At 41.9% G+C, this 27,944-nt stretch overlaps 2 protein-coding genes across 2 annotated transcripts in view; one reads left to right on the top strand and one right to left on the bottom strand.

The window, feature by feature from the left end:
* Positions 1-20,167, bottom strand: part of INO80D (INO80 complex subunit D) — a 32,988-nt gene extending 12,821 nt beyond the window's left edge. The window contains exons 1-3 of the mRNA XM_050899888.1: positions 19,946-20,167; positions 13,487-14,235; positions 10,224-10,332 (exon numbers count right to left, since the gene is read on the bottom strand). Of these exons, the coding sequence (XP_050755845.1) occupies positions 10,224-10,332; positions 13,487-14,235; positions 19,946-20,163 (1,076 nt within the window). The 5' untranslated portion in view covers positions 20,164-20,167. The remainder of the gene's footprint in view (positions 1-10,223; positions 10,333-13,486; positions 14,236-19,945) is intronic.
* Positions 41-8,309, top strand: LOC127018326 (uncharacterized). The gene is made up of 2 exons (XM_050899902.1): positions 41-485; positions 5,550-8,309. Exon 2 carries the CDS (start codon positions 5,660-5,662, stop codon positions 7,562-7,564), a length of 1,905 nt encoding a protein of 634 aa, XP_050755859.1. The 5' UTR covers positions 41-485; positions 5,550-5,659; the 3' UTR covers positions 7,565-8,309.
* Positions 20,168-27,944: the final 7,777 nt, after the last annotated feature.

Below are 27,944 nucleotides of genomic sequence, written 5' to 3'. Positions count from 1 at the left end.
AGCCATAACAAGTCATTGGCTGACTACGTTAGTGTGAGGGACTGAAAGAGTTAATGTCTGTCAATGTCTCAAACATTGTAGAGGTCTGCATGAGGAAGAGGGCCATTAGCAGGAAGTTGGCTGGCATGGACACAGGGGGTGTGCCGGAGGGTGTGCAGTCCTGTGTTCTGGCAGAACCAGCCTGGTAACCCACCACATATGGCCAGAGGCCACACAAAGCTTATCTGAGGAGGGGGCTTGTAGCTCCTTGGAAAGTCCCTAAGACCACCACCCCAATGGGCCGCACATGCTCAGTAGGTGAAGAACCCTCTGGAACACTACCATGTATGTTGAGAACTGTCTAGAATGAACCCATATAAGTCTTCAAGAGGCGTGACTGTGGACGGAGATTTAGACTATAAAAGACACAACTGCAAAGAGCCGGGCGCGCGCCCATCACCGGAGGATTGCCACGCTCGTCGCCGACATCGCGGGATCCAAGGGTGGTGACTTATCTGTTTTCTTTCCCCCCCCTCTTTCTTTTCTTTTTTTCCTTATTCCTCTCTTTTCTCTCTTCTTGTGAACGTTTTGCTGCAACCCACGCTGCCCACTGTTATGCCTTCCGCAGTTTGGATTGTTCGAATAAAGCGTTCAAAGTGATCGTTTGGTGTCGTTTCACCTTAATTTAGCCCGGGGGAATCCCAGAACCTCTACGGCCCTCTGGTCTGTCCGGTCCGGGTCGTAACAAATTTGGCGTAGTCGGCAGGATTCCCTCATTGGTGCTAAAGCGATCACTGGGACTAGGCTTTTACCAAAGCCCCTCTCTGAGAGGAGTCATACACCAGGGGAGACAGTCCTCTGAGGACTAGTACGGGATCTGGTCCCTATAATTGTACACTCATAATGGCCTCCCTGGGAGGACCGATTGTAGATTGTACCCCTCTCCTGGAGAGGTTAGAGGGCTATAGCGCCCGACCTTCTCTCTCTGGTATGACTTGGGCCCACAATAATTGGCACGATCCACAAGCGGTAGCCGACAGAATTTCCACCTTGGCTAAAGAACGAAAACTGAAACAAGGAAAGGGGAAGGCAGTAGTTTGTGCGGTTTTAGGAGCAGCTCTGGTGGCAGCACAACGGAATAAACACATGGCCCAACACGTGGAAGGGGAGACAATAAAATCCCTTCAAGATCTGGTGGGGGCTCTGCAGGAGCAATTAGGAAATGAGACAAGACATCTCTCTGATCAGCTTACCGCCGAGCGGGTGACTAACCAACGGCTGCACACCGCTTTGACGGAAGCTTTGGAGCGGGAGCGAATATTGCGGGAACAATTAGATGAAATCCGCTCCCCAGTTGTTGTAGAAAATTCGGATGCCGATTCTGACGAGGGGAAAAATCCAAAACCGTTATACCCTCTTAAAGATCTAGACCGTATAAAAGAAATATTTTCCCTCGGGGAGGGAGCTGTAATGCGACCTTTAATTAAAACTGGGACTGTGGATGGTGGTCAAGGAGGACCCCAACAAGTTACCACTCGTATCATTCCCTATTCTCCCACTGATTTGGGTAAAATTCAGGAGAAATATTCCCGGGGCCCCCGAGAAACTGAAACTGAGTATGTGTGGAGAGTGTCTCTTACCGGGGGTGACCGTATCTTGCTGAGTGAGGACGAGGCGAGAGGATATTGGGGTCCGGGAGTTTTTCTAACCACAAATGACAATAGAGAACCCTGGTCCCTGACCCAAAGAGTGGCATACTGGGCGGGTGGATTGGATCCCATGGAAAGGGGAGACCCCTTCTCGATTAAAACGCCTACGGCGGGGCACATTTTAGAAAGTGTACAGAAAACTGCGTGCCTCCAGTTGATGCATGACCGGTTATTGGTTCCGCAACAGCCCTCTCCCATGCAATATGTGGCAGACCCCGACAGGTTGCATCCCCTTATAAGAGGATTACCTGATGCTTTGAAATTATATGCGGTGCAACTACAAGATCGGTTGAGGGCGCCTCGACCCCAGAGAAGGGGAGCCCCCCCGGAGACGACATGGGGAGAGGTGGCACAAGAATTGATTAATTACGGGAGACGGATGGGATTTACCGGCCAGGGAGAGACAAAATCCAAGGCGGACCTTAGGAGGGTGGAAGGCAATGGGCGAATAAAAGCTGCACCCCCGAAGCCGACGCGGCCCCCTGATAGTAAAAGATATGTCTTATGGACAGAAGGCATCTCAAAGGGGATTCCCAGGGAGGTGATGGATGGGTTACCCACCCCCAATCTGGAAAGTTTGGTGAAAAGCTGGGACAAAATAAAGGAATCCCCATCTCCCTCAAACCCCAAGGATTTTGTTCTCCCATCCCGGGAACCTGAAACAATAATCCCATCCGCCCCCCCCCGGGAGACTGCATTGATCGATCTGAGCGTCCCGGAGTCGGGAAACCCCCTCCGCCGTCCCCAGTCGGTGAGCCGGGGATGGCCGGTGGATCTATTTAAGGAGGCTCACAGAAAACGACAAAGGGGACTTGTTAATTACCTTTCCCCTGGGTCCCTTTAAAACTCCAGTCACCTTTTTAGTAGATACCGGAGCCCAGATGTCGGCTCTCCGGGAGGACGTGGCTAACCGCTACGGGATAGTGGCGGATAAAAAGCGAATTTGGGTTACTGATGTGTTTGGAAATTCCAGACCTCAATCGACTGCTCGAGTAAAATGCTGGTTGCCTGGGGACGAATCCCCGATAGAGGTTTTGATGATATTGGGGAGGTTGCCGACGAACATCTTGGGACTTGATTTGCTCCGAGGGCGTGCTTGGGTGGACTCGAAGGGAAAAGAGTGGGTGTTTGGTTTACCGACAGTCACGGTGCGACTGTTACAATCCGCGCCGGAATTACCCCCGTCTAAGGTTGTGAATGTTAAACCCTATCCTCTCCCTCTAGGAGCTAGAGAAGGGATTGCTCCTGTGATTTCAGACCTGAAAGAAAAGGGAATAATTATCCCTGTACATTCCCCCTATAATTCTCCCGTTTGGCCTGTCCGCAAGCCAGACGGCAGATGGCGGCTAACAGTCGATTATCGGCACCTAAACGCCAATACAGGCCCCTTAACCGCCGCGGTGCCAAACATAGCAGAACTAATCGCAACCATCCAGGAACAAGCACACCCGATTTTGGCAACCATTGATGTAAAAGATATGTTCTTTATGGTTCCCCTGCAGGACTCAGACAGAGAGCGTTTTGCTTTCACATGGGAAGGTGTACAATACACATTCACTCGCCTTCCCCAGGGCTATTGTCATTCACCGACTATTGCCCATTATGCTTTAGCACAGGAACTTGCCCAAATTACCCCCAGGGAAGGAGTCAAAATATATCAGTATATTGATGATGTGCTAATCGGTGGCCCTGATGTTTCCATGGTAGGACGGACTCAGGAAGACATAATTACCCATTTGGAAAATTTAGGACTCCAGATTCCAACAGGGAAAATACAACTCCCGTCCCCTGAAGTGAAATTTCTAGGCATCTGGTGGAGGGAGGAACAGTGTGCATTCCCTCAGAGACCTTAACTACCCTCCAGCAAGTGAAAGCACCTGGTAACAAAAGGGAGCTTCAACACGCTTTAGGCCTACTGGTATTCTGGAGAAAACATATTCCGGACTTTTCTATTATAGCTCGACCTTTATATGACCTGACGAGGAAAAGGACCTCTTGGGAGTGGACCCCTGTCCATGAGGAAGCCTTAAAACTATTGATCTTTGAGGCTGGGGTATACCAGGCTTTAGGGCCAATACACCCGACTGATCCACTCCATATTGAGTGGGGCTTTGCCATCCACGGCCTATCAATACACATGTGGCAGCGTGGACCTGAAGGACCAACTCGCCCTGTCGGGTTCTACTCGAGAAGCTTCAAAGATGCTGAAAAACGATATTCAATTTGGGAGAAGGGTCTTTTTGTAGTTAATCTAGCCCTACAGGAGGCTGAAAAAATCACAAAGCAACAACCGATTATTTTGAGAGGGCCCTTTAAGGTCCTGAAGCCAGTGCTGGCTGGGACCCCACCCCCGGCGGGGGTTGCACAGCGAGAAACAGTCAGGAAATGGTATGCGCAATTAGATCACTATTGTCATGCACGAAGGGTAGAAGAAGGGGCACTTAAGGTACTCCAAATACAGGAGCCACCTGATAGCCAATCCAACCAGGATACCCCTCCTTCCCTTATAAAACCAGCTCCTCCATTTGAACCTCATTTGAAAAATGTGTGGTTTACTGATGCGTCCTCAAAAAGGGAGGGAAAGGTGTGGAAATATCGGGCAGTAGCCTTACATGTTGATTCGGGGGAGCGGATTATAACGGAAGGGGAGGGAAGTGCTCAGGTGGGGGAGTTGGTGGCAGTGTGGAGTGTGATTAAAAGAGAAGCTGAGAACAAAGAATCGACTTTTATTTACACAGATTCATATGCTGTATTCAAAGGATGTACCGAGTGGCTCCCCTTCTGGGAACAGAATCAATGGGAAGTTAATCGCATACCCGTGTGGCAGAGGGAAAGGTGGGAGGAAATATTAGAGGTTGCTAAACAGGGGACTTTCTTGGTGGGATGGGTAGCCGCACACCAGAGGGGGGATCACCCAGCCCATATTTGGAACAATCAGGTAGATTCGCTGACACGTTTAGCTCCAATGGCAGTGGAAGCCGAAGAAAAAGAGTGGGAGCGCCTGCTGGAGTGGTTACACGTGAGACGCGGTCATTCAGGAGTTAAAGATCTTTTCAGGGAGGCTGGTAGCAGAGGCTGGCCTGTAACTCGGGAACTGTGTAACACGATCACTTCTGCTTGCAGTCAGTGCCGCACCCGATTAGAGCGGCATCCCTTGCAAGGACCCCCTCTCCACTTACGGGACGGAAAGGGTCTCTGGGAAACTTGGCAAGTAGATTACATAGGTCCTTTCAAAAAATCAGAGGGAAAACAGTATATTTTGGTTGGGGTAGAAGTCGTCTCCGGCCTTGTTCAAGCCGAAGCAGTGGCACGAGCTACCGGGGAAAATACGGTAAAAGTGTTAAAGCGATGGTTCAGTTACCTACCCAAACCTAAATCTATCCAATCTGACAATGGCAGCCACTTCACTGCCGGGGTGGTTCAAGAATGGGCAAAGGATGAAGGAGTTCAATGGACATTTCATACCCCTTACTATCCCCAGGCTAACGGGATAGTAGAAAGAACGAATGGGTTATTAAAACATGCTCTCAAGTTGCACAGTGCTGGGTGGCCTGCACGGCTCCCGGACGCTGTGGCAAAAGTTAATAACAGGTGGGGAAAGAACGGATGTCCCAAACTCACTGCTTTCTGTCCGAAACCCCCCTCTTCACTGCCGGGAAAAAGGGAAGATGAAGACCCAGAAAAACCCCTCCATTATCCGGGACAGCCAGTTTTGGCTGATCTGCCAACTATAGGGGAAGTACCCCTCACTCTAAAAACCCCACTGAATCTTTACACATGGGTGGCTACTGACGCCCACGGGAAAGACCATCGCATTCACACCCGATGGATAATCCCGTCTTTCTAATATATGTATTACAGGTTGACAGAAGCCCATCGTGGGACTTAGGGTTTCAGTTGTTCAGCGGGTCATTCTTTGCATTGTTTGCCTGATCCTGTTAGGCCCGTTGCTGTTCTTTATTAGGGAATAGATGGTGTGGGGAAAGTTTATATTCTTACTTTGTGAATGTATAATCTTGTCTCAATCAACGGGGAATCTGAATAACCAACCCAACCTGGCATGGGAATTGATTACTGGTTTCGTCCGAATCTGGAATCGGACAGACCAAGGGTTTTGCGTGGACCTCCCTACGTCCGCGTCAGAGGGTCTCAAATTTGCCGTTATTTGGTTAAATCTCTCACGAGTGTTAAATTCAAAATTAGAAATGTTAAACCAAAAGTGTATTCAGAATACTCTCTGGAAGGAACAATGTTTGTGGGGAATTGACTACGCACCTTCTCTGGGGTGGGAAGCTGACTACATACCCTCTCCGGTAGCCTATAAGTTTCCAGTTAACACGACCTGGAGGGATATGTGGAAGGCTACATGCTGGAAGCAACAGCTCTGCATAGGAACTATGAGTGCTACCCTTGCAGCCCGAGAGGGTTGGACAGCATGTCCCCAGGAAGTGCAACTCCCTTGCATGTCTGTACTGAATTCGAAGTGGTGTCCCCGGGAGGAGGAGATCCCTTGTAATCTGGTACGTTGGTGGGACCCTCCCCCTCACGGTGAACCCCTACAACATGAATATAATGTTCCGCTATCCCCAGGTTGGTGTATTCAAATTCCTCGCAGATGGGGTAGCTATGCCCACCAGAATCGTTCTCGCTATGAATACGCTTGGTCCCTTAAGCATGCTTTACTTGATCCAGACAATATAATTGATGCGCAGGAAATAGATCCCCTACCCTATAAGAACACCCCCTTAATGACCTGTTCACGGACCATTGGTTGTGAATCGTTAACATGGGACCCTATAGAAACATGGTATGTCTCAGAATTGCGAACTTTCATTCGGGATATGTGTACTTGCTGGGGTTTTCCGGTACCAGGATTTAAACGTAGAGACCCCAGGTGTAAAGGGCCCATTACCAGTCGAAAAACTGCATTAAGATGTGGAGTCACACTTACCCACGAAACCAAGTGGAACCTTGTGTGGAAAGGAGGAATCGGAGTAACTAAATCCTATGACCCATTAACGTGCTCCACTATGAGATATCCATCCCCTCAGGGCACCTTTTGGGCATGTTCGAATGGGAAAATGTACTCACACCTGCATGTACACGAAATGGCAGGTTTACGCTGTACCATCGGCGTTCCAACAATGTGCCCTTCTAAAGTGTTCAATTTCTCAGTGCCCCATCATAACAGAAGGCGCCGGGAAAGTGATGGACCCAAGACGCGACCTGAGTGGGCAGTGCATGGAGTTCAGGTGCCTGATTATTACACCTGGGGCATGACAACATCTCTGATGTTGGAGAATATATTTACCCCATATGTGACCCTTAAAAGGCACCAATTCGTTTTAGAAAATCTGACCTGGCAAGTACACGTCCTAAGCAATTGGACCCGTTATGCTTTCGGGGAAACAAATTTACAGGTTCAACAAGTGTCTAAAATGGCTTTGCAAAACAGATTAGCTTTAGATATGTTATTGTTAAAGGAGCAAGGTGTATGTGGAATGTTAAATCTCACCGATGGAGAATGCTGTCTCACCATACACAATGCAACTACCACCATAGAAGAAGCGCGAGAGAAGATGAGAGAGGTAACAGAGAAAACCGGAGAACTTTTTCAAGCGATGCAGCCCAAGGATCGGTTTAACGGCTGGGATCCGAAAACTTGGCTCACCTCTCTTGCAGGCTCACTGGGACTTACAGGTTGGGGAAAATGGCTTGTAAACATTGGTCTCATGATACTGTGTGGATTTTTATTTTTGATAATGGGCCTTGCAATAGGCAGATGTATGATCTCTCGCTTGCTATCCCCCATTACATCTATTCGTCAAGTACGGATCACAACGGTCGAAGAAGACGTTAGGGAAAGTAACTTTTGAATATTGTTATAATGTTAGGGCTGTGGGTTCCTGTTTTGCCTATTCTTGTTACTCTTACCTTGTGTTTCCTCCTTCTGCTGTCTGTGAAGTCGCCACCCTGGACGAGGATTGTATGGACAATGTTTGAGCCACGGGGTGGTGTGAGGGACTGAAAGAGTTAATGTCTGTCAATGTCTCAAACATTGTAGAGGTCTGCATGAGGAAGAGGGCCATTAGCAGGAAGTTGGCTGGCATGGACACAGGGGGTGTGCCGGAGGGTGTGCAGTCCTGTGTTCTGGCAGAACCAGCCTGGTAACCCACCACATATGGCCAGAGGCCACACAAAGCTTATCTGAGGAGGGGGCTTGTAGCTCCTTGGAAAGTCCCTAAGACCACCACCCCAATGGGCCGCACATGCTCAGTAGGTGAAGAACCCTCTGGAACACTACCATGTATGTTGAGAACTGTCTAGAATGAACCCATATAAGTCTTCAAGAGGCGTGACTGTGGACGGAGATTTAGACTATAAAAGACACAACTGCAAAGAGCCGGGCGCGCGCCCATCACCGGAGGATTGCCACGCTCGTCGCCGACATCGCGGGATCCAAGGGTGGTGACTTATCTGTTTTCTTTCCCCCCCTCTTTCTTTTCTTTTTTTCCTTATTCCTCTCTTTTCTCTCTTCTTGTGAACGTTTTGCTGCAACCCACGCTGCCCACTGTTATGCCTTCCGCAGTTTGGATTGTTCGAATAAAGCGTTCAAAGTGATCGTTTGGTGTCGTTTCACCTTAATTTAGCCCGGGGGAATCCCAGAACCTCTACGGCCCTCTGGTCTGTCCGGTCCGGGTCGTAACAGTTAGGAGCCACCAGTCTGCGCCACCAGATTAGCAAGACAGAGTCATTTTGACAAATCAAATCACCCAAGAAATAGCCTGAACTAGTTGATCTTCAGCAGCAGACAGATCACACTGCCAAGCGTCTAAGTGAAACATTTCAGCTAATAAAAACCTCTACAGAAGCTTGCAGAATAGGAATTAAAGTTTTAGAAGGCTGACATCAAGTGAATGTATCAATGTGTATCCATAAACAAAATTAGGAAAGTTACTGAAGAGCTAACACTGGGCACGCTGATGGAAGTACGAAAGCAGCAAGTACCCTACAAAAATGTATCCATTATGGATAGTTAAGACGGTGTTTAATTGAAATGCATAAAATGCTAGGATGGAACAGAAAATGTGAAGACAAGATATTATTTTCTCTCAGTATGTGAAAAAAGTAGGAAGAATCCAAAGGAAGTTAAGACAAATAAAAGACAAAACACACAGAGATGACCTTTATAAGCTGACAAAAAAATAGGGATCTATGGAAGAACCAGATCAAATGTCAAAGAGAGAAGAGCATAAGGGAAGTTATTTAATAGATATATCTGCTTTGAAAATTATGTATGATTTAGAAGTCTAAAAGTCTGTTCATGTTTTCCCAAAACAGCTTATTTAAAAGTTGCCTTTCAAGTTAAAACTAACGTTTGTGAAAGCTCACTCTCTTTCTAACTGCTGATGCCCGAAAAAACAATGGTCATTCATAACAGAAAAAAAAACTTTCTTTTAAAAAAGGGAAGTCTACACACTGCTATTAAGCTTTGATTCTCAGAAGGTTCTCAGTATTTAGTATCCTGGTGTCTGTCCTGATGACAGAGATACAGCTTTGTTGTTCACCTTGCGGACAATCTCTAGAGATGGTAAGAAGTTCTGGTAAGTTCCAGAATTTCCATGTAACAACAAAATAACATTTCATTAACATCATTACTCTAACTGTGATATTTAAAAATTGAACAAATGGGAGAGAGTTGTAGTATCAAAAAGTCCAGTTGCATAGTGAATCACGTTACAGAAACTACAATCAAATTTTATTGAGACCCCAATTTCCTTTTGTTATCAACGTGCTTCAGTTTTGTTACAATACTATGGTTGGGATGCTTTGCTTTAACTTTGCACCTTAAAATTTACATTAATAGACATATATTATCATATCCTGCTGTAAGTTCAGATTCATAACGTAGCAGTATATGGAGAACACAACACCATAAGCCTTTCTGCACCAGCAGCTAATACCTCCTCTGCTTATCCCTTCAATCACATCACTTCCTTTCAATGCTCCCAACTATTTGACGAGGTTTATTCAACACTTAATTATGAAAAGAAATGCCAGGCCCGTTAAAAAAACGCATTAAAATAACATCCTGCACAATTACCATAAGGATTAACGAGTAAAATGTAGCAAGTTTACTAACAAAGTTATTCACAAATAGCAGGAAAGACAAGAAACCAATAGCAACTCCCTTCATTTGGTTCTCATTCACGAAATACCTCTACTCAGCAAGGCACACAAGTTCATGAATAAATCCCACTAAACTCAATTAAATTTAGGCAAATAAGCTTAAATTCTTTCCTGATGCATCCTTCTGATAGCAAACTGCACAAAGGTCTCTAAGTTAGGTGGAAACCGGGACAGAAGGCAACAAGCTGTTTCAGTTCTTACAAACAAATGAGTTCAAACAATCCTTTGTTTCAGCAAAGCACTCTAACAAGTGCTTAGGTTCCACTGACTCCACTTGAAGTGAAGCTCACATTTACATAATTTATTCCATCAAGGCCAGCACGAATACTAAAGAATCATACTCACTCATGTCTCTCATAGCCAAGGGTTTCTCGGATAGACCACGCAACCTGGTAAGGGGAGGTTTGCTCTGAATCCTCCAATTCTTCTCCACTGTCTTCAGACCAATCCAGCCCTAAGGGAATTGAAAACATGAAAGCTGGATGAAAAGTGTATCCACCTCATATAAGTCTCTGAGCAACCTATGGCGCAAAAGATGAATATGTACTATCGTCACAAGCATAATTATGTTTGATTAAATCATATAATATTCTCAATTACACAGGAAAAGTCACAGTAACATCTCCATTACACTGTGCAAATAGCATGCACTGATTTTTGTCAAATTTGAGTTTTCCTTTTAAAATCCTTATTGGCTTCTTTATCCATAATCAGTGAAAGAAAAATCACCACCTTTGTTACCCACAGAAAAATATGACAGCTTTCGTACCAAGCACATGGAATCTTTAGAGACGAGGTAAGAGAGAAGTCCCTGCACGAAGAACTGACTGCCGGGTAATTTTTAATACTATAGGATCTAAATAGGCCACTTCTGTTTCTGTTTATATTCTGACTCCTGCTCTGTGCCAAAACACAGGGAGAATAGGAAAACCATAAGACCGAGCAGCATGGACAGAGATAGATACACAGCTACACTGGATGTTCCTCTGCTCAGTCTCTGTAATTGCCTGCCAAATGCATATATTAGCATGAAAAGAGAGCTAAAGGGAGAGATGCAAATACTCCTGCACTTTTACTAAGCAGCATGCTTTCGCTTAATGATGATGCAGTAGGATCAACTTATTGTATGCATCAGCAGCCTCAGTTAGTCAAGCTAAACACAATCGTTGAACAGGACAGCCAGAAAGAGAGGCCAGTAAGTTATCAGGTGGAACATTTTATCTGGAGCTTCATCTTTTGCAGTTTTTCCTACTTTCTCCCCCACATCCAGTGGAATTCTTGCCAATTCCTTGCAGCAGGTGGGATAAAATCCCATAGCTGCGTTTACAAGCCAGCATTATTACTCTTTCACTTTCTTGTGTGCTCCTTGAAAACGGTGCAGCAGTTGGGATAGAGTTAAGGAACACTTTATTTTTGCTAAAAACAAACTAAACGACTATATCTGAGACGATTCTGAAGTCAGATGCTTTGAATTTGGGAAATGCATCAGTACTTGGTCACCTACTTTCAGAGTTACACACACACACACACACTTGGAATACAGTCATCAGGAGCGCCTTCATCATTTAGAAGCAACACTTCAACATAAACCAGAAATATCAGAAACCCTATTTTTCAGGAACTTCAGCATCCTGAAAATTCTATTCTTCATTCCTATTTTTAAGATATGCATTTGACCTAAATTAAGATATCTTAAGACGTTTGATAAAATGCCAGAATTATACTTTCAACTTAAATGTTTTTTTACTCTCACCCCTTCCATAAAGGAATGAAAAAACAACTTAATGATTGGATAAAGATGTCCACAATTGATGCCATGTAACAGATTATTTACCCAAAGTTTAAAAATAAAATCAGAAGTTGCGTTGTTTTGCTTCTAATGGGCACTGCAGAAATGAAGGAATAAAATCTAATCCAGATTCAGCTATACTCACGCTGAAGACTGCAGTTACATTAATATCCAATTACATGGCTCTGATGCAGGTACACATAAAACTGGCTGTATCTTTTTAAAGATTCTGTGCAGTCACCTCTAGTGCTACTCTATCATAAAAAAGAAATCCTGAAATTCTCTGAACCAGCATAACTAGTCTTTAATATTAAGGCATATTATGAATAAATAACAAATATATTTTCTACTCTCACATAATTAATATGTGAATTCAGTTACTTTGCCAAATATAAAATGTTCTAATTGCAGACACATACAGTTATGCATCTGCATAACTGCACATTTATAAGTCTAATAGTATTTTTACTATGCCTTTTTTAGGAAAATGTATTCTCTTCACCACTTGAGAATGTAAAACATTAAACACAGAAAGTGATCTTTCTACAGTCTTTCAAAACGCAGGTCACTTTCTAAGCTATTAGGGTCTGTGACACTCAGAAGTGCCTCTGGAGTTGCCATTCCTCAAAAGACCTGCATTATATATATATAGGACCATCAAAGCGGTTTTCTGAAGAACAACGTCCTTTGGAGACATGCTATGGGATGCTAATTATCTTCTGAACAAATAGCCAAGCTATCCCATGAGTGCCAAAGGGCAGATCTTAACAGCAAATTAAAAAAAGGTTAATTGAAATAGCAAAAATTACAGATGTTTGCAATTAAATAAGATGTTATATGAAGAACGTCCAGATGTATTTGAAGTCTTTTTTTTTTTTATCATAAATGGCATTCCTGCTCTAATATCACACACCGACTCCTGCTTCCCTTTTCCCTGTCAGTATTTTACTTGTAAGAAAAGTACAATCTAAAACTAAGGAGAAAAGTAAGGTAACTTTGGAGGGTGAGGGAGATAACAAGGACAGCTAGGTGTACCTAGGTCTGTATTCATAATCAGACAAATAAGCCACAAGGTCAGCTGCCTTTTTAAAGCTTTATAGAGCACTACTACCATAGCAGCAAGTTGGTTATATTTACTCACATTTTCACAAGCAGCAATTGATTATTATGGTTTCTAGATAATAAGTAAGGAGGAGACTATTCCTGCACCGGTATGTGGACAAGACTCCACCCTCCAACTACCTTCTGTAACGGTGCTGCCCTCCTGCAGTAGTCTTTTGCTTTTGTTCATCCACATTCTGTACACGAATAGGCCCAGTCAAGAAAAATTTTCTTGTACTCCAATTTTCCCAGTCAAGTCAACTGGCAATTTGGATCTGCAGAGAAGGATGGGCCAAATCTCCAAACTTTTACTTGCACTCATTTTGTAAAGTGCACTTGTCACGTATCTAACATTCAATCTAACCTTGTCCACTCATGTAGGTACAGCTGGCATCACCTTTACTACTCGAGTTGCAAACCTCCTATACAATGTCTGTATCATCCAAGCAATGTTTTCTACACTTCAGTTTGATTTCTCAAATGGTTAACAGAACATTAAGAAGAATAAACAACCAAAATGCCATAAACCATATGTGACAGGTCCAGGCATTCCCTTCATAGAGAACAGGGCTACAGAAAACACTAAGAGATTACCTAGTTCAGGGTTATTTTGTAAGGACCACACATGAATGCAGGACAGGGCCAGGAAGACATTCCCCTTTTGTCTTTTGGTTTCAGGGTAAAAAATAAGGCGGCAGCGCATCTATTATCTACCCACCTAAATGTGGAAACAGATCAGTGTCCAGCTGCTGTTTTCGAGTGCACAGTTTCACCAGTCTCTGTAGCCGGCTCATGCAGGACGAGTGCGGAGAGAAGGCTGTGGCTTTCATGAGGACCCGATCAGTCCTTGGAGGGTCCGTGACAGGAGCCCTAGCGGGTGGCAGGAGAGGCAGAGGTCTCTTGTTAGACAACTGCCGGGCTTGTGCTATAGTGTACGTGGTGGGTGCCACTCCCTGCATTAGTAGGCTGGTGTTCGGAGGTTGAGGTGACTTGCAGACTACACCCTGCGGTAGCCCTGTCGGCTTTAACGAAGCTGATGAAGGTGGCAGATGGGAGTGCTGCTGCTGCAGAGGCTGCTGCTGCAAAGGTGCAGGAAGGGGGCTAAAGTGCTCTTGGCGAACTTTTAAAATCTCTGTCTCTCTCTGGCGCTGCCGGTTTTGAGCCAACTTGCTCTGCAACTTTTTCCTCACTGTTGCCCCTTTCTTTAGGTCATCATCCTCCTCATTGAAAGCAAAGGGGTCTTCTAATTCTGCCTCCAGGTAGTGGAGAGGAAGCCTAGCCCCTGGAGGGGAGAGGGACATCCCATCCAGTCCATTGGGCATCTTCAAGGCCAGGGTGGGCACTGTCAGACTGAAGGCCATAGCATCCATCTGATGCCTGACCTTTACCTCTTCTATGGGATCATTCTTTTTCTTCCTCTCCTTTTTCGGTATAAAGCCAAGTACCTGCAGGTGGCTGTTGCAGTACCTTTGAAAAGTAAAAGCAGTCAGTTATTAACTCAACTCTTGTAAGTAAAATCTGAAGAAAACAGACATCACTAAAGGGAAACCCCCACACACCCATCTCATGCGAATATAGATCGAAACACAAGAAGTTTTATTAGAAGTGTACACAACTGCTTTTAATACAACAGACAACTGTGGTGTTCCCAACCTGCAACAGAAAACAAAAACTTATACAAGTGACAATTTGTAATCTTAAGATATAAAAGTCTTCATTGATTATTCATAGTAGATTCACACACAACCATTCAAAATATTTACTCTCCATTAGGGTAAATACTCACAAAACAAAAGGAACAAAACAAATGGAGTGTCCGATACATAAAATAGTAAGAACTCAAGCCATTAACTCTGATCATTTCAAAAGCTCCCAAGAAACAGTACGTTGAAGACTACTTCCTTTCATTTGGCTGTTCTTTCACTGGAAGTAGTTAACATTTTCATCAACGCACACATTATTATTATGAATTCCACTGTAGTAGGGAGCAGTTTCTTATATGGATAATCTCACTAGAGACACCTGCTGAGAAGGGTCACTATTTGCACTTCATGAACAAGTAGCATAAATATTTAAATTCTGTTTTAATAGTTTAACATGATGAATTTTGTAGCCAGAGGATTAGCTGAATGTTCTTCAAACAAAAAACTAGTTTAAAAGACATTCTCTGCTGCTAGAAAATGTTCACACAATGCCAGGAATATGTACACATACAATCCACAAACATGGATTTTAAGCTCTTTCTAATATAAAAAAGCTTTAAAAGTCATGTTATTAAAAAAAAAAAAAAAAAAGGAAAAAAGTCTTTGAAAATTTGTCACGAAAATTAAAAGGAGAAGAGTTACAATTTATGGCCACAGACAACATACTAAGAAGTAAACAATTAATTTTTGTCTGATTAAAACAAGCAGGTGATAGAAATGTAGGAACTATGATCTGATCCTTTTCCTGTTTCACACAGGCAGGCCCTCCTGCCTCTGTAGAATGCCACCCGCAATCAGACTTCTGCCCTTGCAGGACCCCATCTATAACCTGTAGCTTATAGATGAAAACAAAGATATGAGGAAAGAGTGATGTCTGCATCAAGGTATTTATGGACAAGATAAGGAAATACCCATGAACATATTCTTTCAAATCTCATCAGTATGAATCTGAGAAAAGTACGTTTTGTTGAACAAATATGTTAAAATGAAATTATTCCCAGTCTTCATGGACAAAAAAACCAGCAGAAAAGCCCAAACCAAACCCCCCAAAAGGTTTAACACTTCAGTTTAGTGACTTTCAACTTGTTGACCCACCCCTAAACAAGCAATGTGTGAACGGCTTCTAAAGGGTCCATAAAAGGTAAAAAAGAAAAAGCAAATTCATATATGCCCCTTAATGATCTCCATATATATAGCTTCCCGAGGGATCCACACTCGTAAGGATTCACAAATCAGAAAAGGCTGAAAAGTAGTGCTACTTATTATTGTCTAAATAATTTCTTTATTACATTAAGTTGTAAGTAATAAATAAGTCTAGATGAGGCAAGCTGAAAGCCAGCAATGTCTGGAGTCCTTATTAGAACACACTGGAATACTGTAAATTCATATTGAGAGATGCACTTCTAAAAATAAAATTATATAACGAGAGCTCAATAAAGCTTCCCCTAAAGTCAACAGCACTATTGCCATAATTAAAATTAAGCACTTCTAAAATATTTTGTTTGAACAAGACTGAGATCAGTTACAACAGCACTTTTAGTATGACAGAAGAAAAAACAATAAACAGACAAAACAAACACAAGGGAATTTTTTCCCCTCTTATTCCAATAAAGAGAGCTTCGCTCAATGTGAATGCTTCCCTTACATCGTTCAGAACTTAAATATTGCCACCTTGTGCTTGTGCTGATGTGAGGAGGTAAAACTGGCTTGTCTGTTTTCATTGTGAAAAACAAAGAGAAAGCAAAAAATAGAAAAGGCGAATAAACCTATGAAAAGGTAATAAGCTTGCTAACATTCTCTGAGTTTCAGGCTATTAAGGCTTTTGCTTGTTCATTTAACTCTAACAGAATCATTTTCATATGGCAGAAAATAAAGCTTTGGCTCTTACAACTGACCATACTGTATCACTGAAAGCCAACTGTATCTTACGCAGGCGTCACCTCTGGACACAAATCCATAGACGCCAGGCTACAACATAATGAAAATATAGATCACATACACTTGCAGACTCCAGTGCACATTGACTTGGCTCTGTGCTTTAGGCTCTATCAACTCCCTGTCTTGCAGCATAACCGAGGCTGATACACCTTGGACTAAAAGGAGCAAGAAACCGGGAAGAGCACTTAAGTATTCTCTGGGTAGAGAAGACTACACGCAGGCAGTTTTGGCTACGCATAATTTATTAGCACCAACTCAACCCTGGCCTTGTCAGGTTCTAGCTAGTCCCATGTGGAGCCAGGCAGCCATGCGCACCCACTTCCCCATCCTTCAGGTTCCAGGATGGCTTTTTAGTTGGCCCTGGCCCAAACTGGCTCTGACTTTACACGGTGCTGCAGAGCCTGGTGCAAACATTAACTGACTCTGCTGGAACCAGTCTATAACCAGCTGAGTTAAGGCAATAAACGCTTTGGATCATATGTAATGTCAGGGAAGGCATTAGTAGTTCATGCTCCATGGAAGACAGATTACTGGCAAGACTGGAATAGCACCTGCAAGTAGCACAGCCCCTTTCACATAGCTCTGAGCATGAAACCCATTAGGGTCAAGCTGGCCCTACAAGAGCCAATTCTGATGTGCCTGTCTTAGTGGCTCAATTTGTCACTTCTATAACCTGCCTGTGAGTTATTCTCAGCTGACAGTATCGCATTGAGTATCTAATATAGTTTTTCCCCCTTCCATACCCAGTGCCAAAGGCACTTATTCTGTGCAGATGAGGCTGAATGCAGTCAGCACATACGGTAAGAGCGATGGGTTGATATCCATTAAAACTATCGTAACATGAAGCACACAAAAGGTGATGGGCTCTGAAGGCTTCAGCTGGACAGTTTCCCACGTCACTAGGAGGGCAACAGTTCAGACAGTGAGGTTTTCCACCTACAACTGCATTCTGCTTCCCAGTACATCCCAGACTGGTATCAAGTTCTGTCACTTATTTAAAGGAAGATCCAAATAAACAGGAGAGCATCTTGCATATTAACAAAATATTTAAAGATTCTCTTGAAAGAGGAGAATTAGAGATAAAATTGTGTTTAACCTAGCTAAATTGTAATAACCCTATACTTAAAAATTAAGTTGAACTTTATTATCTATGTGCGTATTTGGATAAGAAAGAATTAGGAGACCTATTCAGAGGAAATTCAGATACAGAACCCATGTCTGTATCATCTCATATATATTCTTTAAAAAAACAAAGATAGTGAATAGAGAAACTAGACTTCAAATAAGGCAATGAAGTCATGCACTATTAATAGATTTAATTTGTAGAATGTTAATGGTTAATAAGAAATCTAATAACATGGCAGCATATTAAACATCTTTGTGGCTGGTAGCATCTCATTTGTCTGGGGTCAAGTGATAATTTTTTTTAATTATCTGTGGACAGACTATGAAGCTTTTGGCATATAATGCATGCATCCTGTTAAGACATTGTATATTTTCCAATCTTTAAAAGTATATGAGATAGCTGTCAGAGCATCATACAGCCTGCTTCTGATCATGTACAGTTACATGTCTAAAAATTTGACAAAATGACCATCTGACAGTAATTTTGTACACAGAAAATTAAAAGCTATGAGTGAAGAACTCAGACATAGCAAACATCTTTATATCGAACGGAGTGTGAAAAAAGTCTCCTAAGAAACAGTACAGGTTTGCCTGCCAAAAAAAAAAAAAAAAAGTTTAGAGCAGGCACAGTCTTATCACTAGCATTCATTAAATTTTATTGTTAAAATTAAACTCTGCCCTGAGAAGCAGTCTTTTAAAATATTCTTTCAAACTATCACATCCTCTCATTTGAAATTAAAAGTTTATTTTCTCCTTCAGACACCTGCTGTCCTCTTCAAGTACTGTAATGTGACACTCGACATGCAATTGAATTATTCTAATATAACATACACCAGATGTCATGACCACACTTCACTTCAACTTGAGAAAAATCAAAAAGAACAAAGTGTGAACTCAATTCAAGGTGTAAAGAAAAATCTCAAATTCCATGGGAACATATGAGACCTAAAGAAGTGCCATTAAGTACTATTATTTCTATTGTTTTTAAGTATGACCCCTGGTAAACAGCAACTCTGGCTCAGTCAGCTCTTGCATCTGAAATTACAGCATACCATTTGCGCTAACAATTTCCATGATCATTTCTGTGAGCTTATTTCCAAACAGCCTCAATTGTACAGTAGCAAAGAAACAGTCACCGACTGTCAAATTACAGCTTAAAGTTATTCATCTTGTGCCATTTGAGCATTTGCCCTACAGCTTTTGACAAACATTCATGTTTTTTTCTCACTTCATCAGTCTCCTCAACTGAAATGGCAGGTGAAGTGCAAGTTAATTTAGAGCACAGTCCAACTGTTGTTTCAGACAAGAGAGGGAGCTGTGAGCTGAGAAGGAAGTTAGATGTAGGGCACAGTGGGAACACTGCTAATAATGCAAAAGGTTAGTGAATGGCAGCTAATAATGTGAAAGGTCAGTGAATAGTGGTTTGATTCTTTTTTGGCATATTTTGTTTGTATTTTACATTTAAAAAATCGTTTCTAACAGAACAAGCCTCAGATAGTTAACACATATACATAATTAACTACTGTGTTACTGGCAAAATTTGCAACAATGACTCTGAAAAATTAAAGTCATATATACCTGCCAGCCAAGATTAGACAAATTCTGCTGTTTCAGCCCAAGCAACACCAATGAGTCTGGTGTTCAGGAAGTCTTAAAGAGCAAGGAAGAATGTCCTTGTGGTTACAGTATGGGCTGCAATTCAGGAAATCTGGTTTGAATTCCCAGCTCTCCAACAACTTCAAGCACTATCTCTTGCAAGGCATTTAATAGGTGGGCACCTTGGGCATCTTCATTTGGGCAGGGAGGGGAAGAAGAAGGGGGGAAGCAAAGAAGAAAGGGAGTGGACAGCACTTTCCCAGCTGGCTCATCTGTTATCAAGTAATATTTATTTTATTCCAGTAATACAACACTACAGATCAGTACCAAATCACAAACACTGAATTGTAATTCTGGATTCGTCCCTATGTGTCACTGCTCCCTAAGCCCAGAAGGTATGCATTTTCAACTGTTTATCCTGAAAAAGCAGATGGAAGTGTGCTTTTGGCACAGCTGGCCAAACAAGCAGAGCTTTTTAAGAGCACGTACTGTGAGTGACAAAGCAAATTAATTAGAACAGCAGGTACTGTGTAGCAGGTCTGATCCACAGTTTATAGTGAATATCAGAAAAGCAATGAACTCTCTCGAAAACTTCCTTGGGAGTAAGTTACTGCCCCCTTTCTGAGTACTTGACTCCCACAGAAAATAAAATAAAGTTTACTGGTCTTAAAACAAAACCCTCAAAGGAACATCCTGGAATTCAGTCCACTCAGGCCAGTTCCTCCCTCATCCTGAAACCAGGCAGCATCTTAAAAGAAAACTCATGCCTATGTCCCAGCCACTTCCCACTTTGCAGATGGGTAACCACAACTCACCTACGGTCCTCAGATTTGGGGATGGGGTTGGTGCAGCGTTGGCTGTTATACTTGGCCACATATTCACATTGCTTGAAGGGGGCAGTCTTGTCCTCCAGAACGTGTCTGATACAGAAGGCGTAGCCGTTAAGTCGCCTCTGCTTGCACAGTTTGGGGCTATATGAGCACAAGGGCTTATTGTCAACCTCAGAGAAGTGTATGTGTTTGCCTTCATACATCACGTGACTCTATTCCTTGTGAACATCAGCTGAAAGAACCAAAATATTAAGACAAATCACATAAGGAAAAAAAACACATTCAGTTCTAGATTGCATGTTTCATTTGGGCAGGAAAGAGGGACCCAAAACAATACCTGATTTTAAATCTTCTGTACCATATCAATGTTAAGAGAGAGCCCCAAGGACACCACTATCCTGGAATGATGATGAATCAAGATGAAGCAGATTGTCTAAGGAAAATATCAAAAAGGTCAAAGTCAGACAGAATAAAATAGATATTATCACTGCTTAATAAGTAAGTGGCCAGATGTAGCCACTAAACCTGTGGTTCAGCTAGCATCTAATAAGCCAAATTCACTAGCACAATAGTTTTCAATCAGTAGTCACGGATCTTTGGAAACCGTGAAAGGAAATTACTGGGGGGAAAAAAACATTGTACTGCCACCACACTTAAAGCTGTTAAACAAAACTCCACTCATCTATCAGAAAGTGATCAGAAGCTACAAGTTGAAAAAGGTTAAGCATCAGATTAGATCACTTGCTTTCAGGAATCAAGCTGAATGATGATTAAGCCATTTGACTGCAGAGGTTTTACTTCATACTTGTATCTTTGGTTACAAAAACACTGGCGACTGTCCTTGCTCTGCAAAATCTTAATTTCATCACACAGTGCAGGAAAGCTTTTTTTTTTTTTAAAAAGCTTTCTTTACCACACCTGACGAACAGTCTTCAGATCTTGTAGCTGCCCACAGCTTCTGCAAGCATCAATATGCAGTCCTTCCTGAGGTCATCATGGTTCTTCAGAGCTTTTCCTACCTTATTGTACTTATTTTAGGTAAATGTGGGCATTAATAATGTCAGAGGCAGTACTCCCATTGATGCCAGGAGGGCTGAAATGTCATTTTAGCAAGAAGCTGGGGTTTTTTTCCCCCCTAAAATAGACTGCTACAGTGCAAATCCATGCAGTCATAAGGTACTTTTTCATTTCCCAACACTATGGAGTCTTTGGCAATCATCTTTAAAAAAAACAAAACAAAACAAAAAAACCCCAAACAAACAAAAAACCCCACCCCAAGTAGCTTCAAATAAAATTAACAGTACACATATCCTGCAGCTACTCTGCTACACTCAGCTTAGCCTGCAAAAAGCAGCTTTTATTCAGAAAGGCCATCCTGAAGTGCTGGAATAAACTCTTTTGAACATGGTATATTCAGTACTCGGTTCCGTTTCATATGAGTTATATATCAAGCAAAGGAATGTACATAGAGGTGATATTCAGGAAATATGTAATAAATTAGAGGCATGTGACAAATGTACAGATTACCACCTCAATCAACTTACTTGTTCCCAAGGCCCAAAATGGCAAGAACATGATTGCAAGGAGGGAGTCTACACAGACTTTGCAGGAAAGATGCAGTTTCCTCTTGTGAAGGTACAAGCCTTCACTTTCCACTGTATAAAAGGGCCTTGAGAAAATGACAAGCACTGGGGCATGTAGAAAAGCAACTTTAAGTCCCTAGGGCAAAACAACCCCCCCATCACACCTCTAAAAGTAAACTGCATAAACCAGGCCTTTCACTAGCATATATCTAGCTGCAGAAGCAGGACAGAAGACTGCTAAAAATTTTAAAACACACTTAAAATTCTTGAAACAGTTGTATATGTACACATGCAGCATACACAGCATACAGAATGGAGACATGCGCTACAAAATGTAACTAGCACAAGTAACCTGATTAATCATTTGACAATAATAAGGATCATTTTTAATTTCCTCTTTATACACATAGTTCCCTCTCCGTGCACACATGCAAGCACACGCCCCCAGGGGCAGGGGCCTCGCACTTTGTTTACACTGGATAGCCACAACACAAGCACGGACATCTAATCCAGTTCCAATCACCTTTCCCAGCTTCTCTCAATGCATGGAAGCACATGAAAGTACAGAGCACACACTATATATATTTGAAACTAATCATTGGAGTATTACCCTTCACAACGCATCAGCCTTAAGTACAAAAAAGTTCATTGTTGGCTGTGCCCTTCAAAAACACAGAATGGGAAGAGGGAACTATCTCTTCTTCAGCATGCGGAGAACCAAATAATCCTTTCAGACACCTTTGTTAAGGCAGATACTGACATACACTTCAGTATTATCCAGCAACAACGTGAAAGAAAAACATAAATCCCATGGTGACATGCCCAATACGGGAGTTGTGATCTGGGTTTGGGTCCTGTATGTTTGAGAGACAGCCTCCTCTATTACTATGGCAGCAAAAGTAATCAAATGAGTCTTAACCAGTTGCATCTCATACACACAACAAAGCTGACAGCAAGCCTTTTGCTCTGGAGTTTGCTTCTCTCGACAGTTAACCAAAGCTTGTATTTGGTGGCACACTGGACAGGATGAAAACCTTGAAAGAACAAGTGCATCTTGCAGTTGGGGTGACTCACGCTGCTCTCTATTTCTTTCTATTTACCACCTTCTTTTAAGCTACTACTATCATGCTTTGCAGAGTTTTTGACGGATCAATGACCTTCTCCTCTTTTGCACAACCCAGCAACATTTCTTTTCTGAAGGTTATCAAGCAACAGACCAAAGAAAAAGAGTTCCTCAGAACGGTTCCAAAGTAAACAGCAAGAAATGCATACCTGGTGTGCCTCCGTTAAGCTTCTGTAAAGAAACTGCTCCACAGTTCCCAGCCACTATAATCCTGGATTTATTCTTGTGCCCCTAGTCTTATTTTTGGACTTAACTCATAATTAAGTCTTATTTTTGCATTTAACTTGACTGTGTCAAGGTAGGCATTTAGTTCTCACTTGTCTGAAAGATACAGGGCACAAGTACAATGCCATATGAAACATTTAAGCAAAACTACTGACAATCCTCAGGGAAACCAATGAGCTTGAACATGAATTTTTGGGTCTATATATACACTAAGAGAAGCTCATGTAAATATTACCATGTTAAAAATCCTGATAGGAATCAATTAGTGCAACTACAGTGCAACAAACAAAAAGAAAGCTAATACACCTAGCAGCCAATGTTATATAAAAAAACCCATACAGCAACTCTCTCAAACTTGCAATTATATCTTTATTGGTAGATTCCTACACAGACTCCCCGAAAGACAGTGGCACTATGTGGATACACTGCCAGGATCAGAGACTGAAGTTGTACTTAATCTAAAAAGAGCTTTTTCTTTTTACTTCCATAGCATACCAGATAGATATAGATACATAAAAACAACAAAGACTTTCAAAGCTATTAATTCTGATTTAATCTGATGCAGTATATTATTTTGAACAAAATATACAGGCATTCTTAACACCGCTTTTTGCTGCTACACAAAAAGTAGCACAAGCATGGAATAGGCACATGTCGCTTAACTGAAGAGAACTGAAACTACACTTAGCTAAATAGTGGGTGGGGGAGAAATTATTTTTGTCCCACAGGATTCAGTAAGAGATGACGGAAACATGGACTTCCCCTGGAAAAATCAAATGCTTAAGCAGCTGTACTTCACTGCAAAAATATCAGGGTACAAAACTTTCTGGAAGCTGTTCTGGGTTTTGCATTTATACTCTACATTGAAGCTGTAGAAAGGTTCAACAGAAACATAATTTATGCCTGCATATGCTCAAACTAGCTTTAGCCACAACCCATGAATGAGAAACCAGAGGCTGCTTCTTGAGGGACCTAGATTTTCCTTAAATAACTGCTTCTAAATAAAAGATTTTGAGCTAGTGAGAAGCAACAGGGCAAAGAACAGAAGAGAATCCAAAAACATGTGCCATTGCCAAATGATGTAAGACGTGACTGAGGTTTAAAAAATCATGGTAGGGGATAAGGTGAATATAGAACGGTCGTATACCGTATCGCACAACATTAGACCTAGGGGTACTTGATGAAGCTAGTAAGATATTGACTCAAAACATATTAAAGAAGTACTTCTTCATTTTTATACTCACGGGTAGTAAACTGCTGGAACTTGCTGTCACAGGAGGCTATGGAAGCAGACAGTATCATCAGGTTCACAAAGACAACAGAAAAGTTCATAGACAATGGGGACATAAGTGATGTACCTGCTAGCATGCCTAATTTAACAAACACAGATGGTGGAGGAGTAAGGGAAGAAAACACTAAAAAGTGGCTGGGCTTTCATGCTCTTCCTAAATAGCATCACTTACTCTTACTGCCCAACACAGAATACTATGTTGGATCGACCCCTGATCTGACCCAGCAGGGTATTTCTTATGTTCTTAAGAGGCTACCACTAACATTTGTAATTTGGTAACACGTTAATTTCTCCTTTTCTCCCATTTTTTATTCCTGAGCAGTCCACTGGAAGGAAATCTCCTCCCTCTGGCAAAAGCCCTATCTGGACATCTGAAGAGCAACAAACTTAGCATCCCAGCAAGGCTTTATAGCAAGGACAGGCGGGACATCGAGCAAAGCCACACTCTACAACATCATCACTTAGAGCAGAGCTACTTGTCCTGCTGAGTGCAGCCACTGGTGGTCCATAAGACAACAGAAGGTGGTTTGCAAAGTGACTGTAAAAGAGAAATGAAAGACCTAAATACACACAGGTCCACACCTGCGCAACTGTCAGTACCTACGATCAGGCATAGGAACAAGCCAGCTCCCAACTGCTTTTATTACTGGCAAGCAGGCACAATCAGTTCCCTTGCAGCACACATCAGCTCCAAGATACAAAGCTGTAGCTCTGCACTCCACATATCCTCTCCTAAAACAGTTAAACAGTCCTTCAGAGAGCCTGGGAAACAGTGTAGCAGCAAACTTTGGGGGGCAATCTTTGCTAGACTATACTAGGTATCAGCATTATGTCATACAGAAATCTGGTACCTGACATCATCTGTAGTCTACAGAGAAGTTAATGGCTTAGTCACTATTAGAAAGCCCAAAGCATTATAGCCCCAAAACTCAATCAGTAATTTTGAGAAAACACCATGCTGAAAATATTAGAAGATTTTAAATCATGTGGGTTGGATACATTCTTAAACATATGCTCAGAACTTGACATTCAATGTACGTAAGACCCTTTTAGGCAAAGGAATCCCCAAATGCATTGCAAATTGCAAGGCAATTATATGTCAGTGGTTAAAAGATGTATAATTAAGAGCACTGAGCTCAGAGCTTCACACATTGCATCCAAACAAAAGCCACGATTAAAGAGGTCTTAACTGTGTTGTTTTGCATTTGCTAATACTAGCGCAGATTTCATGTTAAATTGCTTGGTGTGTTCATGACATCTCACAGACAAGGTACAATCATCTACATATGCTTCCAAAACCATCAGCCTGGGGCCAGAAGTGGAACATGGATCTCCAAGAATCTCAGCTTTTCCACAAACACAAATAGCGTAAATAGCAGTTTTGTTGATTCCTCAACTTGACCAAGAAAGAACAATTCCCTGTGTTGCCACTGTCTGATCCTTTTGCTGAGACTAACAGTAAATACATAGATTTTAAGACGTTTGGGCAACATGGAACTTCATCCACTCAAAGATGAACAGAGACCATAAAAATAATTGCAAAAAGACACTCATTTAAAGCTACCTTACAGTAAAACCTTTCAGCCAGTATTAGTAAAAACTGTATTATTAGAGAGAAAGCAGAAACATTCCTTTTTTCTATTTCATACTAAGAGACTTTAGGCAACTAGTACCTCTCTGTGAAGTGCTCTGTTCTATCACGAGAAGCTGCACACCGCATCTAATTGTGGTCGACATCAACACCACAAAGTTGTAACTTCTGTCCCCACTTTCTGATCTAACCATAACTTTGGCTTAGTTCTGGTCATTTAACAGCTCAACTATGCTCAGCTACCAAACCAAGCCTGCTGTAATTCTAGAAACAAGACTCTTTTTGTTAGTAAAAGCATCCAGATTGAGACAGAAAACACTGGGAAGCAACCGAAGTCAACTACAAGAGTGCCTATAGGGAACACTCTTATTAACTAGACTACAGTCCTTAATCAAAAAGACCTCTGAAGAGCCCCACACAAGTCAAGGTACTGCACACACATGCAAGTACCCTGACAGATCAAAGCACTTAACATGTTAAGATCTTACTAGACATTTTTAGTTACCACCTGGAATCATATTTTGGACTACTTTTTTTCATATGTTAAAATCTACCTAGGAAGACAGAAGCAGCAACATTGCCCTCATTCTGCCTTTTTAGAAAGCTTATTACCTCAACTCTGCAAAAAGGCAGTTTATATTGCATAAGGATGTCTGACATATTAACAGAAAAGCAGCAGTATATTTTAGGCAATACTGGTAATATAGATTATGCTTCAGAATATAATGCAATAAATACAGAATTAAATTTAAGTATTATTCCTAATAATAATAATGGCTAGGGAACTTATAGACTTGTAACAAGTTTCAATCAACAGCAGAAAACGTAACTAAGAGGAGGGAAAATAACTCTTTTTGTTCCAAAATTGAACAGGTTCTACTTTTTGTTTTCCTACACAAAATGAACTTAAGCAGGAATTTTAATTTCAGCTGATTCACTCATCTGATAAATAGTACCTTAAAGAAAACATGACAAAGACAGCCCAAAGCCTAAAAAACAACAAACATTTAAGACTCTAGGAATTTTAGAAACTTCAAAGGATTTCTAAAGAGAAAAGATGTTAAGTAGAAGGATTCATAACAGTCACTAAGAGCACATTCCTATAGATTTCAATAAAATAATTTCCTAAACATGGCTATTCCGGACCTAAGGTTCAAGATGGGCTCCATATCTTTGGAAGTCTTTTCAACAAGGATTTCTCTATTTGAGCAGAAGGTCTCAGGCCCCAGTCCTGCAATCACATCCTCACAGGCAGATTCTCATGTTTGCACAGAAGCACACTTATTTCAATGTGGCTATAAACAGGCCCAGGTTTTGCCAGGACAGCGGGGCTGCAGAAAGGTGGCCTTCAGATGCAGCAATAAATGGAACATTTAGGCCATTGCAACATCGCAAAAATGCACTTTAAAATGTTATCTCAAAAATATCAAAAGCATGATCCTGACAGAAAGCAGAGACTAAACATACCACAGCATACCTTGCATCTGTACTTGAACAAAAAAAAGGCTGTAAGTCCAAGTCTTTTATTTATTTAAATAACAGATAACCTGCACTTGCATATGAGCTTAAACAAAATACCTTAGTCTTATGTTTAGTCCCAATACTGCAAAGACAAACAAGCTTATTTTCACACAATACAGGAATATCATTCTTGCTTCAGTAGGAATACTCAATAAATAAAATAAAGCAGTAGAGCTCCTCACAGAGCAGCCTTTTAGCAGTTATAAGCTTTCAAAGTTTCAATATGGTGTTACAATAAATTTGTACCTCCTGAGGATTTACCATACTGTGAGAACACGGTACATGCAACTCTGTAGGACCAGGCCCTACGTACAAATTCATTCACTCATCATAAAAATATTGAAACATCAAAATAATTCCCACTAAGTAAATTTCAGGTTGCTTTCTGTAGATAATTTACCTTTACAATTAATAAAACTTGTCTGATGTACGTATATATTACAAGCAAACCACATAAAAGGTTGAAGATGGCTGCAAAAATGTCACCAGGTTGTAAGTGACAGCTTCATACAAAACACAAGCGCTCTGGTTCAGCAATCAGCAGCGGTACCTGGTGCGTACAACCTTAGCGTGAAACACTGCTGGTACAGGGGTGCCCACAGGAGAGGGCACTCAACTACAAGGGAACAATGCGTTGCCCTAAATTTGAC

Source organism: Gymnogyps californianus, chromosome 7 (assembly GCF_018139145.2).
Source record: "Gymnogyps californianus isolate 813 chromosome 7, ASM1813914v2, whole genome shotgun sequence".
Classification (NCBI taxonomy): Eukaryota; Metazoa; Chordata; class Aves; order Accipitriformes; family Cathartidae; genus Gymnogyps; species Gymnogyps californianus.
The sequence above is the reverse complement of the archived record's forward strand: the minus strand, read 5'-3'. Positions and strand labels throughout refer to the sequence as shown.

Bases quoted from the DNA above. Each gene is read 5' to 3' on its own strand.
- LOC127018326 (XM_050899902.1), top strand. From the start codon at position 5,660: ATGGTGTGGGGAAAGTTTATATTCTTACTTTGTGAATGTATAATCTTG.